This window comes from Podarcis erhardii, assembly GCF_964252035.2.
Source record: "Podarcis erhardii genome assembly, chromosome: 6".
In the NCBI taxonomy this organism is placed as follows: Eukaryota; Metazoa; Chordata; class Lepidosauria; order Squamata; family Lacertidae; genus Podarcis; species Podarcis erhardii.
In genome coordinates, this window is record NC_138510.1 from 78111128 (window position 1) to 78128404 (window position 17277).

Genomic DNA, 17277 nt, shown 5'->3' on the forward strand with positions numbered 1-17277 from the left:
TTAAACTACTTTACTTCTTAACCCGTGCCCTGAAGCTACAATAGCCATCATACCCTGCGTAACACAATAAATCGGAGCTGTAATAAATTAGAGTATAGAGCAGGAATTGTACTCGCAATTTCAGCCGAGAGAATTCTAAGAAAGTCACTGAATAATCTGGCATTCATGCAGAAGACTTGCTAAGCTCTACAGAGAGGGGAAAGTGTCTGGTGTGGAACAGCAAATTATATGATTAACAGAGGTGTCATACTTACTCTTCAAGGAAGTGCTGCTGGGGTCCAATAATAGAACCTGGCCTGCACATTCGTATCCAGGCAATGGCTTCAGAATGTGTGAATCTATAGTGCTTCATTATATAACAGGCTATCAGTGTTCCTGTTCTTCCTAGCCCAGCTACGGTGAGAACATGGGGTGGGGTGTGGGGTGGGGAAGAGACATAAAATTGATGTTAGGTACAGAACTACACGTGTTTAAGAATATCGACGAATTCCTCTAAATGTGTTATATTTCATAAAACTTGTTTCCTTGTACCATGTCCTAATGTTTTACAAAAGAACATTACTGATGTCTATTTTAAACACCAGGAATCCATCGTAGTACAAACATCCTGCTAGATCCCACAGAGCCCTGCTAATTCCTGTCTTAACCTCCACTGCCCTTTCTATTCCTGCTCTGGGTAAATCTACTGAACAAAGGTATACTGCTTTGCTGCGCAAGTCAAACTGAAGGCGTATGCGAAAAGTGAAACTATATGTGATGTTTGTCACATGAAAAGGCATTACCTTGTCAAGGTCTCCCTTCCCTTTTAATGTGAAAGATCATTTATTTACATGGTGTGAAGATTTCAGGATATGGGAGTATTTCTGTCACACACCATTAGCTGCTCATAGCTGGAGGATGCCACAATACAGGGTGACACTGAGTCTGCATTTATTCTGCTACATTTCTGATTCATTCTCAGTGTAACTCCATCCTAAGTATTCTTTTTTTAAAAAAATGGTTTATTAGAGTTGCTCTTTTCCCCACCCCACCCCAAACATGTTTAGTGCAAGATTTACTAGGATTTCAGCACCTAATGAAAAAACCACCAACACAGCTGATCTTCATCTCCTCAGCTAGCAGTTTATGATTTCCTGGGGGTGCATTTTTATCCAGAATGTGTTTTTTAGGGTTGTGAATTCAGGATCGTGAGAGTCGCATAGGCACAAGCTGCAGTGAAGAAGCCAAGGTAATCTTCAGCTAACAGAGCACCGCAACAATTGGTGTCCAATGCTGTTACTGAAGGAATGGGTTTCCAAAACCCCAAAACTGACTGGGCAGGCAGTTTTAAAATCCCCATTTCTCCTTAGCTAAAATGCATAAACTTCAGCCGTTGAGCAAATGCAAAACAAGAACACAGCTCTCTCCCATATCAGTTTGACGGCAAGACTGGCCTTGACTCTACCAGTAGAACAGACACAGACATATCTTATGTTCTGACCACAAATGATGCAGAGACCCAAGTCTGGGACTAACGCCAGAGCATGTTCTCGGAAGTAGTGACCTCTTGCTCCAAGATAGGAGTAGGAATAGGAATATCCTTTTATGGTCAGGAGTGCAGGAAGGAAATCCCTTTTAAGGTTAAGAGTGCCGGAGCAGGAACATATGTGATGTCAACCCGTGTACATAGGCTGACGTGGTTGGGCTCTGAGGGGAGGAGGGAGAGGGTGCCTGGAGGATATAAATACTGCATGAAACTTGTCATGTCTTTGTACTTGCTGTGGACTCACTGCGCAAGTGCCTTCTGCTATCCGGAGAGCAGAATAAACTCTTTCTTTGAACCAACCTCGGTGTCATTTTGACTTCCTTTCTCCTGTCCCAGAGCAACGCAGACCCAATAGGTGAACTCCAATAAGGCTACATTACCTCTCCAGGTTCTTTCATTAGCTTAGTACATGGCTCCTGTGAAATGTCTTTTATTAGTTTTAACCCTGGTCGGCCTGAGATGGAAATAGTTTTGTTCTGGAAAAGTTTGTTCCAGTTCAAAAGAAACACTGATATTTTTCGCTTCAGAAGACAGTAGGGAGAATGAATCTCTAGGATGGTTGTGGGCCCAAGAACAGAAGCTGATTGGCTTTTTAAAAGAAAATGAACAAAAGCCAAAAAAGCACCTTGCCTTCTGCTTTCAGCTAATTAATAAGAAAGAAGGGGCACGGAGAGAGGAAAGGGCAACACTATACTTTTACACCCCTGCTTTCCAAATAAAAATCGTTTCATTTGAGCAGAGCACAGCACACCACAGACAAATGGCAAAATTTATCACTGCTATCCCAACAGCATAAGAACAGTAATTTCTATGTCTACAAGATAATTTTTTAAAATATTGAAAAGACACGCTTCACTAAAAAGAGAGGCAATAGCATCACTCAGTGGAATAAAATAGGGTCTGCATTAAAAACAGCGGGAACCATTATGAAATTTCTGCTCAAAATCGCAGCCGAAGCTTTTCATAATTTAGACTATTTTACCCAACGCAGCATTTTTAAAATTAAGATCTGAGAATGCTATTTTCAAACCTGATTATTTATTCCTCTTCGTGCCAGAATACAATACCAGTGAATTGCTTTTCCTTTTGGAAGAACTCACCTTTACAATGCACAGCTATGGCACCTTCTGCTTCCTCAGAGATGGTCAAGAACTGTTGCAATATACTGTCACTCGGCGTGCTTCCGTCTATGAAGAACAGGTCGTAGTGGTCAAACCCACCATCTGTGAAACGCTTTGCCTCATAAATCTTCTTGTTGAGTCTTATGACAGTTGTTATGTTGTGCTTCCTGAAATATGGGAAATAGGCTTCCGGTGCATGGAGAGGGTAGCCTGTAACAGGAAGAGCGAAAATGCCTGGCTGTTTGTATACGACCTCCAAAAACTTCCTCCTGGTACAGACAACAACTACAACACCAGACTTTAAACACTTTTTGTTTAAAAACGAACATTACTAATGTAATCAACATAGTGTAAAAAGAAAGCAAACATTACTAAGAAAATCTGTGCAAGTATACAAAGTTGAGCGGCCTAAAATTGTAGTCAATAAACTTTCAGTCACGGAACCTTAGTTTGCACAACGCATTAAGCCAAATATAGCTTAGTGAGACTGTGCAAATGTTCACTGCTTTGGTCTTTCCTTGGAGATAGATATATGTAAATGTTGGTGTGGAGACAGCCACGAGATGTTGGTGTGGAGACAGCCACGAGTCTTTGCTCAGGTGTCATGCTAAGCCAAACCTTGGCTTATCTTCATGAAGCAGAAAATACCAAGCAAAGCATCTGCAAGCTCATTCCTGGGAGCCTGCACAGTATTGCTAAGCCTGTAACAGTGACATGTGAACAAGGAACAAACTAATGATATTAGCTAATGTTGCAAGAAGCTGAACAACTAATAGGGTAGAAGAAGTATGAGTGGAAAACCCCCTTCTTCAATTAGATGTAGACCAGAATGCAGCATTCTTGCATCTTCCTCATCACCATGAAAATGACTTGATTAAAACAAGCATTAACACAAAACTCTCCAGGTATCTGTATATTAGAGTAGAACATTTACAGCTGTGGGGTACAACAACTAATGTATTTTCTATTTCTTCCCTCAGCTAACTCAGCAAGTCAACAACACATTGAAATATGCATGCTCTTCCTTTCTATGCTGCCCCCCACAGTTTCCTTTTTATATAGCTTTTGAAGATATGCTTTATAGTTCAGTAGCTACCAAACTGATAAGAGCTATGGCTCGTTTAAAGAAAGCAGAACAAATTTAAGGCTAGATACAAGAGTCTGAGATACAAGAATATCCTAGGGCAATTCTTAATAGCAAGATGTTTCCTGTGCTTAAATCGGGCATCAAAAGGAAAATGATTTACAAAAAAAAAGAGTGCCCAACCACTTGAGTTTGGATTTTTGCTTTTTTTGCCTTTAGGAATAAAACATTCATTCTGAATAGGAGAATAGAAAACTAGCATATTGGTCTAAAAGAAGTGAGTATTATTTTAGCCAATACAGTATCTAAAACAGGGAATAATGCCACCTTATAGGTTTCACTCTAGATTAGAATCATAGGGTATGTATTCAAGAAGTCCTCAGTCTGCAATACTGTATGCCTGGACTCCACTGGCAGAGACCTCATAGGAAGGCAGATCATTCTGCCCCAGAATCTGCCTCATTGGCAATAAAGAATTCATATTTTATGTAGCATGTTCAAACATAACCTTAGGAATCCTTACAACTATCTAAGACCATTATCTAGGTATTATAGATGCTGGGCTAGTCCCTCCAACCGTCCTGCCTTCATTTTCAACTCTTATGTTTAATAGTCCTCATAGGCAGTGCCTATCTTCTCCCCAAATGTTAGCTTTGTAGGTCATTTGTAATTAAACTTGTAGTTCATGCAAACTGCCAGTTTTAAGAATGAAAGAAGGAAGGTTCGTCGTCTTCCCCACTTATAAGCTATTTTCATCTAACGATAATTATATTTTTTTAAAAAAATGCAGACATGAAACAATGTTCATTTGGCCTCTATGGGTACTTCCAGACAAAAGCTCAATAGCACAAATGGGTCTCTGGCAACAGGTTGGGTTTTTAAAAAACGTATTTGATCTTCCACAGAAAAGGTTAAATTAGCATACTGATGCTAATGGCAGCATGTAGATGCTGTAAAAAGCTTGTGCACATGAGCTTACATTAAACACCCATTTGGAAGCACCCTTGTAGCTTTTTAACACATCCACACAACTACTGTTTCCACTAATAGCATGGTGTTCTCCAAAGGGGTGCATACAATGTTCCTGTGCATACAGCAAGGTCTCAATATCTACTTTTCACACATGTAGATCAATGGATCACAGTCAATTTACTAGTCATGCAAAATACACACAACTCTACCAAAAAAGACAGGAAAAAACAGATACCATTTTCTATCTTGGTCTTTGGATGTGGTCCACTAAATGCCAAAAATTTTCCTGGGACAATCCAGTTGAAGTCACCATTTTCAACTCGCTAGTGGAAACCAAAAGCAGAGACTTAGAAAAATATTTATCTTCACAATAGTTTTTGAACAACGTCCTCTTCTGCAAAGCTTTTGAAAAGTCATTTGTTGTCTGCTCATAAGAGAGAGCTGTATTGACATTGTACAGTTTACCTGCTTGCAATATCTACTTGGAAAGATTTGCAAGTTTGCTCAAATTTTACCCAAAGCACTTCTTCCAGGACCAAAGAAGTGTCTCAATCTCTTTTCCTCCAGTTAAGAGTGGCAATGGAAGTCTGTGACATGATTAAGACTTTCAAAACTAATCTTTAAGGGAAGACAAACTGAGACCAATTAGCTTTGTTGTTTTTTAAAATGTGGTAAATACAAGCTTCTGGCCAACTATCACTTTCATGCTTCATCCTCTTATTATGCCAAGTGTGAAGCAGAGATGAAGCAGAGGTGTGTATCAGCTGAAGTCATCAGTAGGATGCAAATGGAGCAAGCATGTTGGATACCATTCATCCCCAATAGCTTCCATTTTAAACCTAGATGTTGAGAGTACCACAATAATGTATTAAAGCCACTTCATGTTCCTTTTTAAAGCGCACACTTAATAAAATCTTAATTCTACAGGTATACTTGTAACAGAGACAGGGTTGGCTGTGGTAGTTCACTGCTGTGTATTTTGTAAAACACTCCTCTATTTTACATACACACAAACAGAATTCCAAGGTCATCAATAGGCCTAGGCATATTTAATTGGGTGCAGACGGCAGATTTAAGGGAAGTGATTAAAAGGGTCCAGGATCCAAGGAACTGCATGTGGAAATAGGTTCATGAGCCCACTGTGGCTTTAAGACTTGCTTTTCTAGCAACTGCAAGCACTTTTGAAAGAGAGGATGTCATAGGGCACGCGAGATTAAAAAGAATTCCAGAACTCAACTAGGTGTGTCCAAGCCCCCTCTTGTAAGGCCTTAAGCAGTTCTTTTGTTTCTGTTTTATTATGTATTTTTGTGTTCTCATTTTTTTATTTTTCTGTTGTTAACTGCCCTGAGATCTTCGGCTGAAGAGCGGCATACACATTTTATAATTATTATTATTAATTATTTAGATCCTGGCCAGTGTGTCTGCTTAGATACAGCGTGAAGCTAAATCTCTGTAAGCATTAAAAATAAGTGACACTCATTCTTAGCAATTTGTATTAAGTTGAGATGAAGAGGAGGCAGCAAATTTTAAATGAAAAAGATTATATAGAAAAGGTTCAAAATTCATTTTTTTTAAAGGACAAGAGGTGCTACTTCTGGAAGCTTCAGGTTTTTTTTTTTAAAAAAAACTTAACCCCAAAGTTAATATTTAACAAGTAGTGCAAGCATTTCACAATGCGACCATTGGTTAATCCACCTACCTACTCTTCCTGTTGGAAAAACTTGACCAGACATGTTCTAAATACACATTCTCAAGTACTCTCTTCAAACAACAATGTTTCAGACTTAGAACACATAAAATACTGTGCAAGGCAAATAGAAGTGACATTACTTGCCCAGTAAAATGACGCAGCAGTAAACTTGAGGCATGCAATAGCCATTACTCAGACTCCACAAGCTAAGAACCAGGTAGACATAAATAGCATTTAACACTGGTCCACTACCCTAAGAATACATTTCCCTCTTCGGACTAAGTGAACAAGAGAAATTGAGAGGAGAAGGAGTTCCCCCTCACTTCTCTTATATTGAAAACTCTTTTTTTTTTAAAGGATGGCATTTGCACAGTACCATGCAATACAGATCCTCTAATCCAGGGGTGGGCAACCTAAGGCCCGGGGGCCAGATGCGGCCCAATCGCCTTTTCCATGCAGCCCGCGGACGGTCCGGGAATCAGTGTGTTTTTACATGAGTAGAATGTGTCCTTTTACTTAAAATGCATCTCTGGGTTATTTGTGGGGCATAGGAATTCGTTCACTGCCCCCCCCCAATATAGTCCAGCCCACCACATGGTCTGAGGGATGGTGGACCAGCCCACGGCTGAAAAAGGTTGCTGACCCCTGCTCTAATCTCATTATAAGTGGATCATGCCATGGCGCTCAGCAGCCTTTCACTTCTTTGTATTTGCTCTTTTACTGAAAAAGAAATGCATCAATAACTGGAAGGTAATTGCAGTATGTGGACCGAGAACTCCCAGAAGTGCAAGCTGGATTTAGAAGAGGCAGAGGAACCAGAGACCAAATTGCAAACATGCGTTGGATTATGGAGAAAGCTAGAGAGTTCCAGAAAGACATCTACTTCTGCTTCATTGACTATGCAAAAACCTTTGACTGTGTCGACCACAACAAACTATGGCAAGTTCTTAAAGAAATGGGAGTGCCTGATCACCTCATCTGTCTCCTGAGAAATCTCTATGTGGGACAAGAAGCTACAGTTAGAACTGGATATGGAACAACTGATTGGTTCAAAATTGGGAAAGGAGTACGACAAGGCTGTATATTGTTTCCCTGCTTATTTAACTTATATGCAGAATTCATCATGCGAAAGGCTGGGCTGGATGAATCCGAAGCCGGAATTAAGATTGCCGGAAGAAATATCAACAACCTCAGATATGCAGATGACACAACATTGATGGCAGAAAGTGAGGAAGAATTAAAGAACCTTTTATTGAGGGTGAAAGAGGAGAGCGCAAAATATGGTCTGAAGCTCAACATCAAAAAAACGAAGATCATGGCCACTGGTCCCATCACCTCCTGGCAAATAGAAGGAGAAGAAATGGAGGCAGTGAGAGATTTTACTTTCTTGGGCTCCGTGATCACTGCAGATGGTGACAGCAGCCACGAAATTAAGAGACGCCTGCTTCTTGGGAGGAAAGCAATGACAAACCTAGACAGCATCTTAAAAAGTAGAGACATCACCTTGCCAACAAAGGTCCGTATAGTAAAAGCTATGGTTTTCCCAGTAGTGATGTATGGAAGTGAGAGCTGGACCATAAAGAAGGCAGGTCGCCGAAGAATTGATGCTTTTGAATTATGGTGCTGGAGGAGACTTTTGAGAGTCCCATGGACTGCAAGAAGAACAAACCGATCCATTCTTAAGGAAATCAGCCCTGAGTGCTCACTGGAAGGACAGATCGTGAAGCTGAGGCTCCAATACTTTGGCCACCTCATGAGAAGAAAAGACTCCCTGGAAAAGACCCTGATGTTGGGAAAGAGAAGGAGACGACAGAGGACGAGATGGTTGGATAGTGTCTTCGAAGCTACAAACATGAGTCTGACCAAACTGCGGGAGGCAGTGGAAGACAGAAGTGCCTGGCGTGCTCTGGTCCATGGGGTCACGAAGAGTCGGACACAACTAAACGACTAAACAACAACAACAAATTGCAGCAATGCACCAATTATGCAGCACCTACAATTTAGGAAAAACCCAAGCTTCGCCACAAAGCAGAACTACTTGTGCTTAATAAGTGCATGTTGAAACTCAGGCAAACTATTCAGTTCAGAAGACGCACAAACCTCATAATGCTCATACTCATCTGCATCAAATGTCTTGAAGTCAATAAATCCATGTTGTAAGGCCTAGAAAACAAAAAATGTCAAGTTCATCGGCAACCATCCAAAGGACATTTTGAACCATTTAAATCTGAATGAGCACCAAGCTGGTCAAATATATGGGACAAAAGGAAGGCAGTTTTCATAGGAATTTTTCTTGGTTTTTTTTAGGAGTCTCCCTTGTCCCCTCTATTACCTGCCTTAGCTACTGAACCTTTAAACTATAGCAATTAGGTTAAACAGATTTATCACCGGGGTTGAAATAGTAAAGCAAGAAATGAAAATATGTGTCTACGCATTTCATGCATCTCTAAGGACACTAATCGGAATAATCAATTGTCCCCATATTCCCAATTTTGTTTAACTGTAATATACTATCTGGTTGTAAGACATACCATCCTATCCAAACGATCTGGAATTAATCTACACGAACTGTAGATAGTATTGTTAAAAACATTCTGTTCCTGATACTAATACAGTGGTACCTCGGTTTAAGAACAGTCCTGTTAATTAACTATTTGGTTTACGAACTCCGCAAAACTGGAAGTAGTGTCCTGGTTTGCGAACTTTACCTCGGTCTAAGAACAGTGGAAGGGCACTGGCTGCGGGAAGCCTCATTAGGGAAGCGCACCTTGGTTTAAGAACAGTTCCGGTTTAAGAACGGACTTCCAGAACGTATTAAGTCCGTAAACCGCAGTACCACTGCACACAAATTAAATATCTAGCAATTTATTTTCAAAAGAACAAACACAAATCAAATAGTTCAGTAGGATCATCAGATATTATTAAAAAGAATCAATGAAAGATTTAAATTGCTGGATTATTATTCCTATATGCTGGCTAGGTAAGAGATTTGATAAAAATAGATCTATTACTATCTATATCTATATCTATATCTATATTTACAATTAACCATTAGGGCATGATTGAGCTATTTTACAAAATTCATCTTTAATAATAATAGTAATAATAGTAATAGTAATAGTAATAGTAATAGTAATAATAATAATTTCTACCCCACCCATCTGGCTAGGTTTCCCCAGCCACTCTGGGCAGCTTCCAACAAAAGATTAAAAATACATTAAAACATCAGTCATAAAAAACTTCCCTAAACTGGGTTGCGTTCAGATGTATTCTAAAAGTCAGATAGTTGTTTATTTCCTTGACATCTGATAGGAGGGTGGTTCCACAGGGCGGGCGCCACTACCAAGAAAACCCTCTGCCTGGTTCCCTGTAACCTCACTTCTCACAATGAAGGAACTGCCAGAAGGCCCCTGGCGCTGGACCTCAGTGTCCGGGCAGAACGATGGGGGTGGAAACGCTCCTTTAGGTATACTGGGCTGAGGCCGTTTAGGGCTTTAAAGGTCAACACCAACACTTTGAATTGTGCTCGGAAACGTACTGGGTACCTATGGTATGGTAAATATACAAGAGCTGCTTACAAAATATTATTTAGATCTAAATGATGTGGAGAAGCAGCATTACCAGATATTAATTTTTATCATTATACTTTTAAAAAGGCAATGATAAGGCTGTTGGTTTCTGTTGGATAACATCAGAAGCACAGAGCAGGATGTGCTGAAAATGCATTTTAGTTAATTTATTCTGGCTTCCGAAAATCAAAAACATTGAGCCCTATCCTCGGAGAGACAGCTGAAAGTACGCTGAATGTGTGGTATATATTAAAAGCAATCCTAACTCCCAGTCAAGAGAACACTGGAGTTGAATGGAGTTGTGGAGCCACCACTGTATATAAAGCCTTGCCACTCATGTCATCCCGAGCAGTGGTGGTTGTGATGCGGCAGTTATTTTACCTAAAAAGGATAACAGTTCTGATATAACCTGCCCCTCCTCCCAAAACTGACTTCCTGGGGAGTTAATGGGAGGAAAGGAAGGAAGGAAGCAAAAACCTGAGGCACAGGTGCTGCTACACAGTCACGTGTATGAATGCCACATCTAATGTCAAGGGTGGGTTAATACAGGAGCTGATAATATAGCAGGGCTAGCTGATATAGCAGTTTTGTCGCTTTGTCCAATGAGGTACTCCACTATAGGTCACTACAAAATTCTGCTAAAACTAAATAGTGCACCTGTCAGCAGTTCAGAGCTCTAGCTGCTTGAAAGAACACCAGTGCAAGTAGATAAATAGATACCACTGTGGTGGGAAGGTAAATGGTGTTTCCATGCGCTCTGGTTTCCGTCACGGTGTTCCATTGAGCCAGAAGCTGCTTAGTAATGCTGGCCACATGACCCGGAAAGCTGTCTGTGGACAAATGCCAGCTCCCTCGGCCTGAAGCAAGATGAGCGCCACACCCCATAGTCGCCTTTGACTGGACTTAACCATCCAGGGGTCCTTTACCTTTTACCTTTTCACCTGCATGTGCCTAAGGATATGATTTCTCTTTCAAATGCATTTTGTGACGTTACCTTTTTTATTCCTTGTAGACAATCCAGAATAGTTAGATTATATGTACTGTTCCCAAATGAGGCATCCCTATGAAAAGAGAAATATCAGCATATTCCAGATAAATACAAAAACATCTACCTATCATACCCCATTTTAGTAAATGGCAATATTTTAAATTTCTGAAATTTGACCCTCAACATGAAGGTTACACATGAAAATGCTTCTACACACAATTCTCCTCAATTTATTGATGGTAAGTTCATCTAAAATGTTAATAGGATGAACTCAAATAGAGAGTAATTGATTTTTATTATTGATTATTAGCTACATGTATACTTTGTATACCACGTATACAAGGAAGCATACATGTTTCTCCTGCCTCACATTCAACTTTACCGTAACAACAACCCTATGAGGTAGGCCAGCCTGAGAGAGAGAGACTGGCCGAAGTTCATCCAGTGAGCTTCATAGCAGAGTGGGGATATGAACCTTTGTCCCCTGGCCTCAGTCCAGCACCTTAGTCATTGCACTTCTGGCTACTTAAATATAATTCACACTTCTGGAATTAGTCCTACAGACACATTTCAAGTGTATTTTACTGCTACTATTTTAAATCACAGTTCCCTCCAGAGACTGAATGGAACATGGCACAAAAGAAAGCTGAAGGAAGAAGAAGAGAAGGTAAATGATGCTCCCTCAAACCAGCTTTTCAGACTATTAGGCTATTATATTCACCATATGTTCCTGGATTAAGAAATAGGTTTTGTTTGTTTGTTTCGTAAGAGTCTATGAAGCCTTACACATATATGAGATTACTCAAAATGGGGACTATACATAGCACACAGGACTAGTATTTCAAATTACAATTAATTAGGATGATAGTTCTCCGCTTCACTACGTATACTTCACCATTCCTCAGCATTTAAAATACTTATGCAAAAAAAAGGGAGTATAACACCGATGACAAAAATGGAGCATAAAAATAATTTGAAACAATATCTTCCTAAATGTTTGGCAATTCTACTTAAAATGGATACTCCACAGACTCTGCTTGGACTATTTTCCCCTCGTTTAAATAGATATTAATCAATCTAGGGTGGCCATCGCAACTGGGAAATTAGAACTACAATGTAGATAGCAATTTTGGCTGTGCTTCACCGGATCAGCACAAATAGCTGGGAGAATAATTCACTTTCAACTCTAATTTCAATACTCTGCAGTTTTCCATTATAAGTATTCTTAGATATGTCTGAATGTGCACCCACACCCCTGACCTCCAAGAGGGCTATTTGCATCTTCTCCCTGACACACATATATTACTAACTGCTACAAAAGAAGAAGCGATAAGAACCAAGTTAAAGAGAAACCTTGCCCGTGCACTGCAGAATAATCTTTCATCCATTGACGATACTATTTAATGAGGTTTTTGTAATACTGTATTTAGAATATCTATGGAATTTATCTGGAAAGTCTATTCACACAAGCAGCAGAAGCAAGACTTTTGCTAATGCACCATATGTTGGCTACTGAAACTTAGTCCATACATAATGCTTGCCTGAACGTTTGCGTGGGAAAAGTCAAACTGACGACATGACCTCCTGAGCTTTGAGAATCCAAATCTAAATATAGATTCCTGTTTAATCATTCATCATTCAGCGACGCTTTACTGTGTTTTGGACAGTCTAGCCAGGGCTAGTTAAAGAAGAAAAAAGGCTAGATACTTGCCAAGAAACCAGTATGAGTCTCAAAGCCTATTATTATTATTATTATTATTATTATTATTATTATTATTATTAACAACAACGTACAAAGAACCTAACATTTTCTAAGACAGGGATGGTCTGTAAAAGATAATCTAAGAGATAAAATAACAAATGGAAAAAAAGGATGGTGAGGGAAAGGAAGGCAAGTATTGGAGCAACTGCTTATTCACTCCAATGAAATTAACAGGCCTTAAGTTAGATATGGACATTGATTTCAATAGGCCTACTCTCAGGGCCGGATTTAGGTCTGATGAGGCCCTGAGCTACTGAAGGAAATGGGGCCCTTTATATTCCAGCTATCCTTTGTCAACAACAAATTGTCGCTGTTTTTTGTGTTGAATATATGCTATATGGTAATTTATGGACCTAATAGGTATCTAAAGCCATTTGCACATAACAAAATAGGAACCTACACAACACAAAACACTGTTGCTGTATGTAGGTTTTATTTTTTATCTTACATTTTGGAAACGTACATCCAGGTTTTTTTCCTTTCATTTTTTTGGGGAGCCCCCAAGAGAGTGGGCCCCTAAGCTATAGCTTGCTTAGCTTATACGTAAATCTGGCACTGCCTACTCTGAGTAAATGTTAGTTGAATGCAACTCGGGGGCTGTCTTCCAGAGTGACTGTGGGTGCCTTAGCTGGTGGCAGAGGCCAAAGTATGCCTCACTTTGGTTTAGCAGTCTTAAGGCAACTGGCAGCTAAAGGAGTGTGTGTGTTCTTTGTGGAGTGGGGGGGGGGATAAGGAAATTCCCTGCAACACATTCTCTGGCCGATGAACAGGCTTATGTTTTCCCCTTTAGTTGCCATAATACAGCTAAGGCAAGCAATGCTAAAAGAATTAAGAAGTATTTTAACCACACTAGCTAATGGAGGATGTTGTAAAGGTAGCTTCAAGGGAACCTGAATTTGCAATAGGCAACGATTGGATGTTTAATGCAAAATCTGAATGCCAGATGTGCAAGGAATCCCAGATGTGTGAAAGCAGGCTGCAATTACTCTCAAAAAGGAAAAGCATAACATGCACATTCTCTGATGCACTCCGCAAGGCCGACGTAAAAAGCGTTACTTGATTAATCACGAGTTTTAATCGGATCTGCTTACGAATAACACAACTCTCTCGGGGGGGGGGGGGAATGGCTGTGTTCAGACAATTGTGTACCAGCTTCTTAAGCTGCTATATAAAGGACTCTAACAACCATCAAGTCAGCTGTCTTGGCAGGAAATGCCCTGTCCTGGACATGGTCAACTGATCTGCTCCTGGAGCTGATGGGATTTGGAGGCAAAGGGTGCTTCCAGGAATGGTCTGCTCTTTATCAAGGGCAAGACTGCCAGAACCACCAGTAACATCAGCGAGAAGTTGCTGTCATTACAGTGGTGCCTCGCAAGACGAAATTGATTCGTTCCGCGAGTTTTTTCGTCTTGCGAAGCACGGACTTTGGAAAAGCTTCAAAAATCACCAAAGTCTTCAAAAACCTCAAAAAAGGCTACCACACTGCGTGCTATGAGTTGCTCCTCGAAGTGAATGCACGGTTTTAAGAAAAAGGAAACAAAATTGCAAGACGTTTTCGTCTTGCGAAGCAAGCCCATAGGGAAATTTGTCTTGCGAAGCAACTCAAAAAAACAAAAAACTCTTTCGTCTTGTGAGTTTTTCGTCTTACGAGGCATTCGTCTTGCGAGGTACCACTGTAAAGACAACTAGATTAATTTATAATTATTATTATTCACACTCAGGCCTTTATACAATAAAGCCACAAAGCAACTTGATAATCATTTGTCAATTGTACCGAAACCATTTCTTGAAAGTATGCCGTCCTATTAATCATTGATTTTTTTAAAAGATACAATTGATTTTTTTTCTTTTTCTTTTTTACTAAACATGGCCGCTCTAGGGCCAAAGCTGAGCCTTTTCGAGTACCAGCTTCCAGATCTGCAACAATATTGACCTTGAAATAAAACTCTGGATAGGTAATTTGTGTTTTAAACTGTTTTTGTAGTTTATTGCTGGTTTTAATATTTTGATTCGTTTGATATTCTTGCTGTTAATTGTTAGTAAATTTATCTTTTTTAAACCGCTTTGAGGATTTTTACATTTAAGAGGTGTATAAAGTTTATTCAGTGTGAACCATAAACTTGAATACCCCTCATATCACATTTTAACACAAGTGTGTGCAAAAGAGAATACCTTCTATATTTTTTCATATGATAATTTCTACTGGAATGTAATAAACCCAAGTGTTTAAAAGGCTTCAGCTGCTGCTGTTTGATCACTATCATGTTTTGCTCTTCTGCTTAATTGCGTGGTCCACTCAGTTCAACATCCTGAGGACCTGCCAGCTTTCACTGAAAAAGCAAGTTTCTGGGGCTTACAACTGCAAAGACAGGCAATGGCTAGAGAAATATCACACACCAACGGATAGGGTAAGAACAAACAGTCTCCTGTTTTCTATGAGTAAGGGTGGGAAACAGACCTGTGTGTATTTTCAAGGTTTAAAACCCAGCAGAATCCAGCTTCTCTTGGCATATGATGTATCATCCTTGGTGCTGAATTTCAGCTTTAGAGAACAGTATATACAAAGGCCCTAGCTCCAGGCAGACTGGTATATTATGGCAACAGTGCTCCCACAAGCACAAGCCCTGACTCTGTGCAAGGTGCTTACTAAGATTGCTGCAGATTCTGTGCGCAGGGGGCGGTAAGTGAAGTGGAAAAGGGCAATTTTCTTCCTGAAAGCTGTTTTTCTAGAAACCTCGTACCACCTTTACACTTTCTTTTAGCTGTTCCATTCCCACTTGCATGTAAATACTGGCTTTATCCCTCTGTGTACAATAAGCCCTTTATTCACGATGTCTGATTACAAGGCACCTAATACTGCTGCCCAGATACCAAGTCCATGTTTTATATTGTAGTGAGAGATCTTATCCTTTGTGGGTAAATCCTTATTCCTACTGACAAATTATTCTCCTGAAGAAAGACTGAACATATATTCAAGATTTCAGACACTACAATCCTATAAGCTGGGGGTAGAGAACTTCAGGCCTGGAGGGGGGGGCACACACACACACAAATGTGGCCTCCCAGGGCTCTCTCCAGCCCCCAGGACTTTCTCTAGGTCTCATCCACCAATGGCCTGATCTCACATCTTCTTCCTTCTTTTTGCCTGGCTAGAATGTGACATTTAACCCCGAAAACAACTTCTGCTTGCCTTAAAGAATAGAGTGAGGTAGGTGTGTGTGTGTGTGTGTGTGTGTGTGTGTGTGTGTGTGTAAAAACTAGTCTACTTTAGGTAAAGATAATATTTACATTTACTGCTCCTCCCATTTTTGTCTCTGCTCCATCCACCATTGGCATGCAACCATGGAAAAAAGGTTTCCCAGCACTGCTATAAGCTATCATTCACTTGGTACGTAGAGTCATACCTCAGATTGAAGTTGCTTCAGGTTGAGCGTTTTTGGGTTGCGCTCCGCGGTGACCTGGAAGTAACGGAACACGTTACTTCCGGGTTTCGCTGCTCATGCATGCACAGACGCTCAAAATGACGTCACGCACATGCGCAGAAGTGACAAATCGCGACCCGCGCATTGCGTTCTGCTCTGGATGCGAACGGGGCTCCGGAACAGATCCCGTTCGCATCCAGAGGTACCTATGTATTTATTTTTCCAGCAACTGGTATTTGGAAGCATACTGTCTCCAAGCACGGAGACAAAGTGTAGCCATTGTGGTTAGCAGCTACTGATAGCCTTCTCCTTCGTCAATTTGTCTCGCCATCTTTTAAACCCATCCCAGTTGGTAGCCAAAACTGCCTCTTGTGGGAGCAAATTCCATAGTTGATGGGCTGTGTGAAAAAAGTGCTTTCTTTCGTCTGTCCCAAATCTTCCAACACTCAGCTTCATTGGATGACCCCAAGTTCTGGCGCATGGGTAGGAAACTAAGGCCGGGGGGGGGGATCCGGCCCAATCACCTTCTAAACCCAGCCCATGGGTGGTTCAGGAATCAGTGCTTTTTACATGAGTAGAATGTGTCCTTTTATTTAAAATGCACCTCTGGGTTATTTGTGGGGCCTGCCTGGTGTTTTTACATGAGTAGAATGTGTGCTTTTATTTAAAATGCATTTGTGGGGCATAGGAATTTGTCCCCCCCCAAAAAATACCGTATTTTTCGTCCCATAGGACGCTCCATCCCATAGGACGCACCTAGTTTTTTGGGGGGGGGAAAGAAAGGAATTTTTTTCCCCTTTATTTCCCCCCCCCCAAAAAAAAACCAGGTCGGGGAAACCGAACCAGGTTGAGGAACAGCGGGATGGCGGCGCTGTGCCTCCTTGCTGTCCCCCGAGCTTGTGGGGCTGGCCGATGTCTGTCCGGCGGGCGGGGCGCTCTGCTTCAGGGCGCCCCTCGTGCTGGGCGGCAGGCTGCTATCCATAGCGTGGGGAGCCCTGCGGGGAACTTCCCAGGGCTCCAACACGCTGCGGATGTCTGTCTGGTGGGCGGGGCAATCTGCTTCAGGGTGCCCCTCACGCCGGGTGGCAGGCTGCTATCCGCAGCCTAGACAGCCCTGCGGATGTGTTCCTGAAGCCTGGAGAGC

The 17277-nt window shown here is 41.0% G+C and overlaps 1 protein-coding gene across 7 annotated transcripts in view; it reads right to left on the bottom strand.

The window, feature by feature from the left end:
- CDC14A (cell division cycle 14A) overlaps positions 1 to 17277 on the bottom strand; it is a 96849-nt gene that overhangs the window by 51467 nt on the left and 28105 nt on the right. For all 7 annotated transcript variants that reach the window (XM_081865914.1, XM_081865916.1, XM_081865912.1 and 4 more), the window contains 5 exons: positions 10956 to 11022; positions 8493 to 8555; positions 4938 to 5025; positions 2626 to 2856; positions 255 to 393 (listed from right to left, as the gene is read on the bottom strand). In XM_081865914.1, the coding sequence (XP_081722040.1) occupies positions 255 to 393; positions 2626 to 2856; positions 4938 to 5025; positions 8493 to 8555; positions 10956 to 11022 (588 nt within the window). The remainder of the gene's footprint in view (positions 1 to 254; positions 394 to 2625; positions 2857 to 4937; positions 5026 to 8492; positions 8556 to 10955; positions 11023 to 17277) is intronic.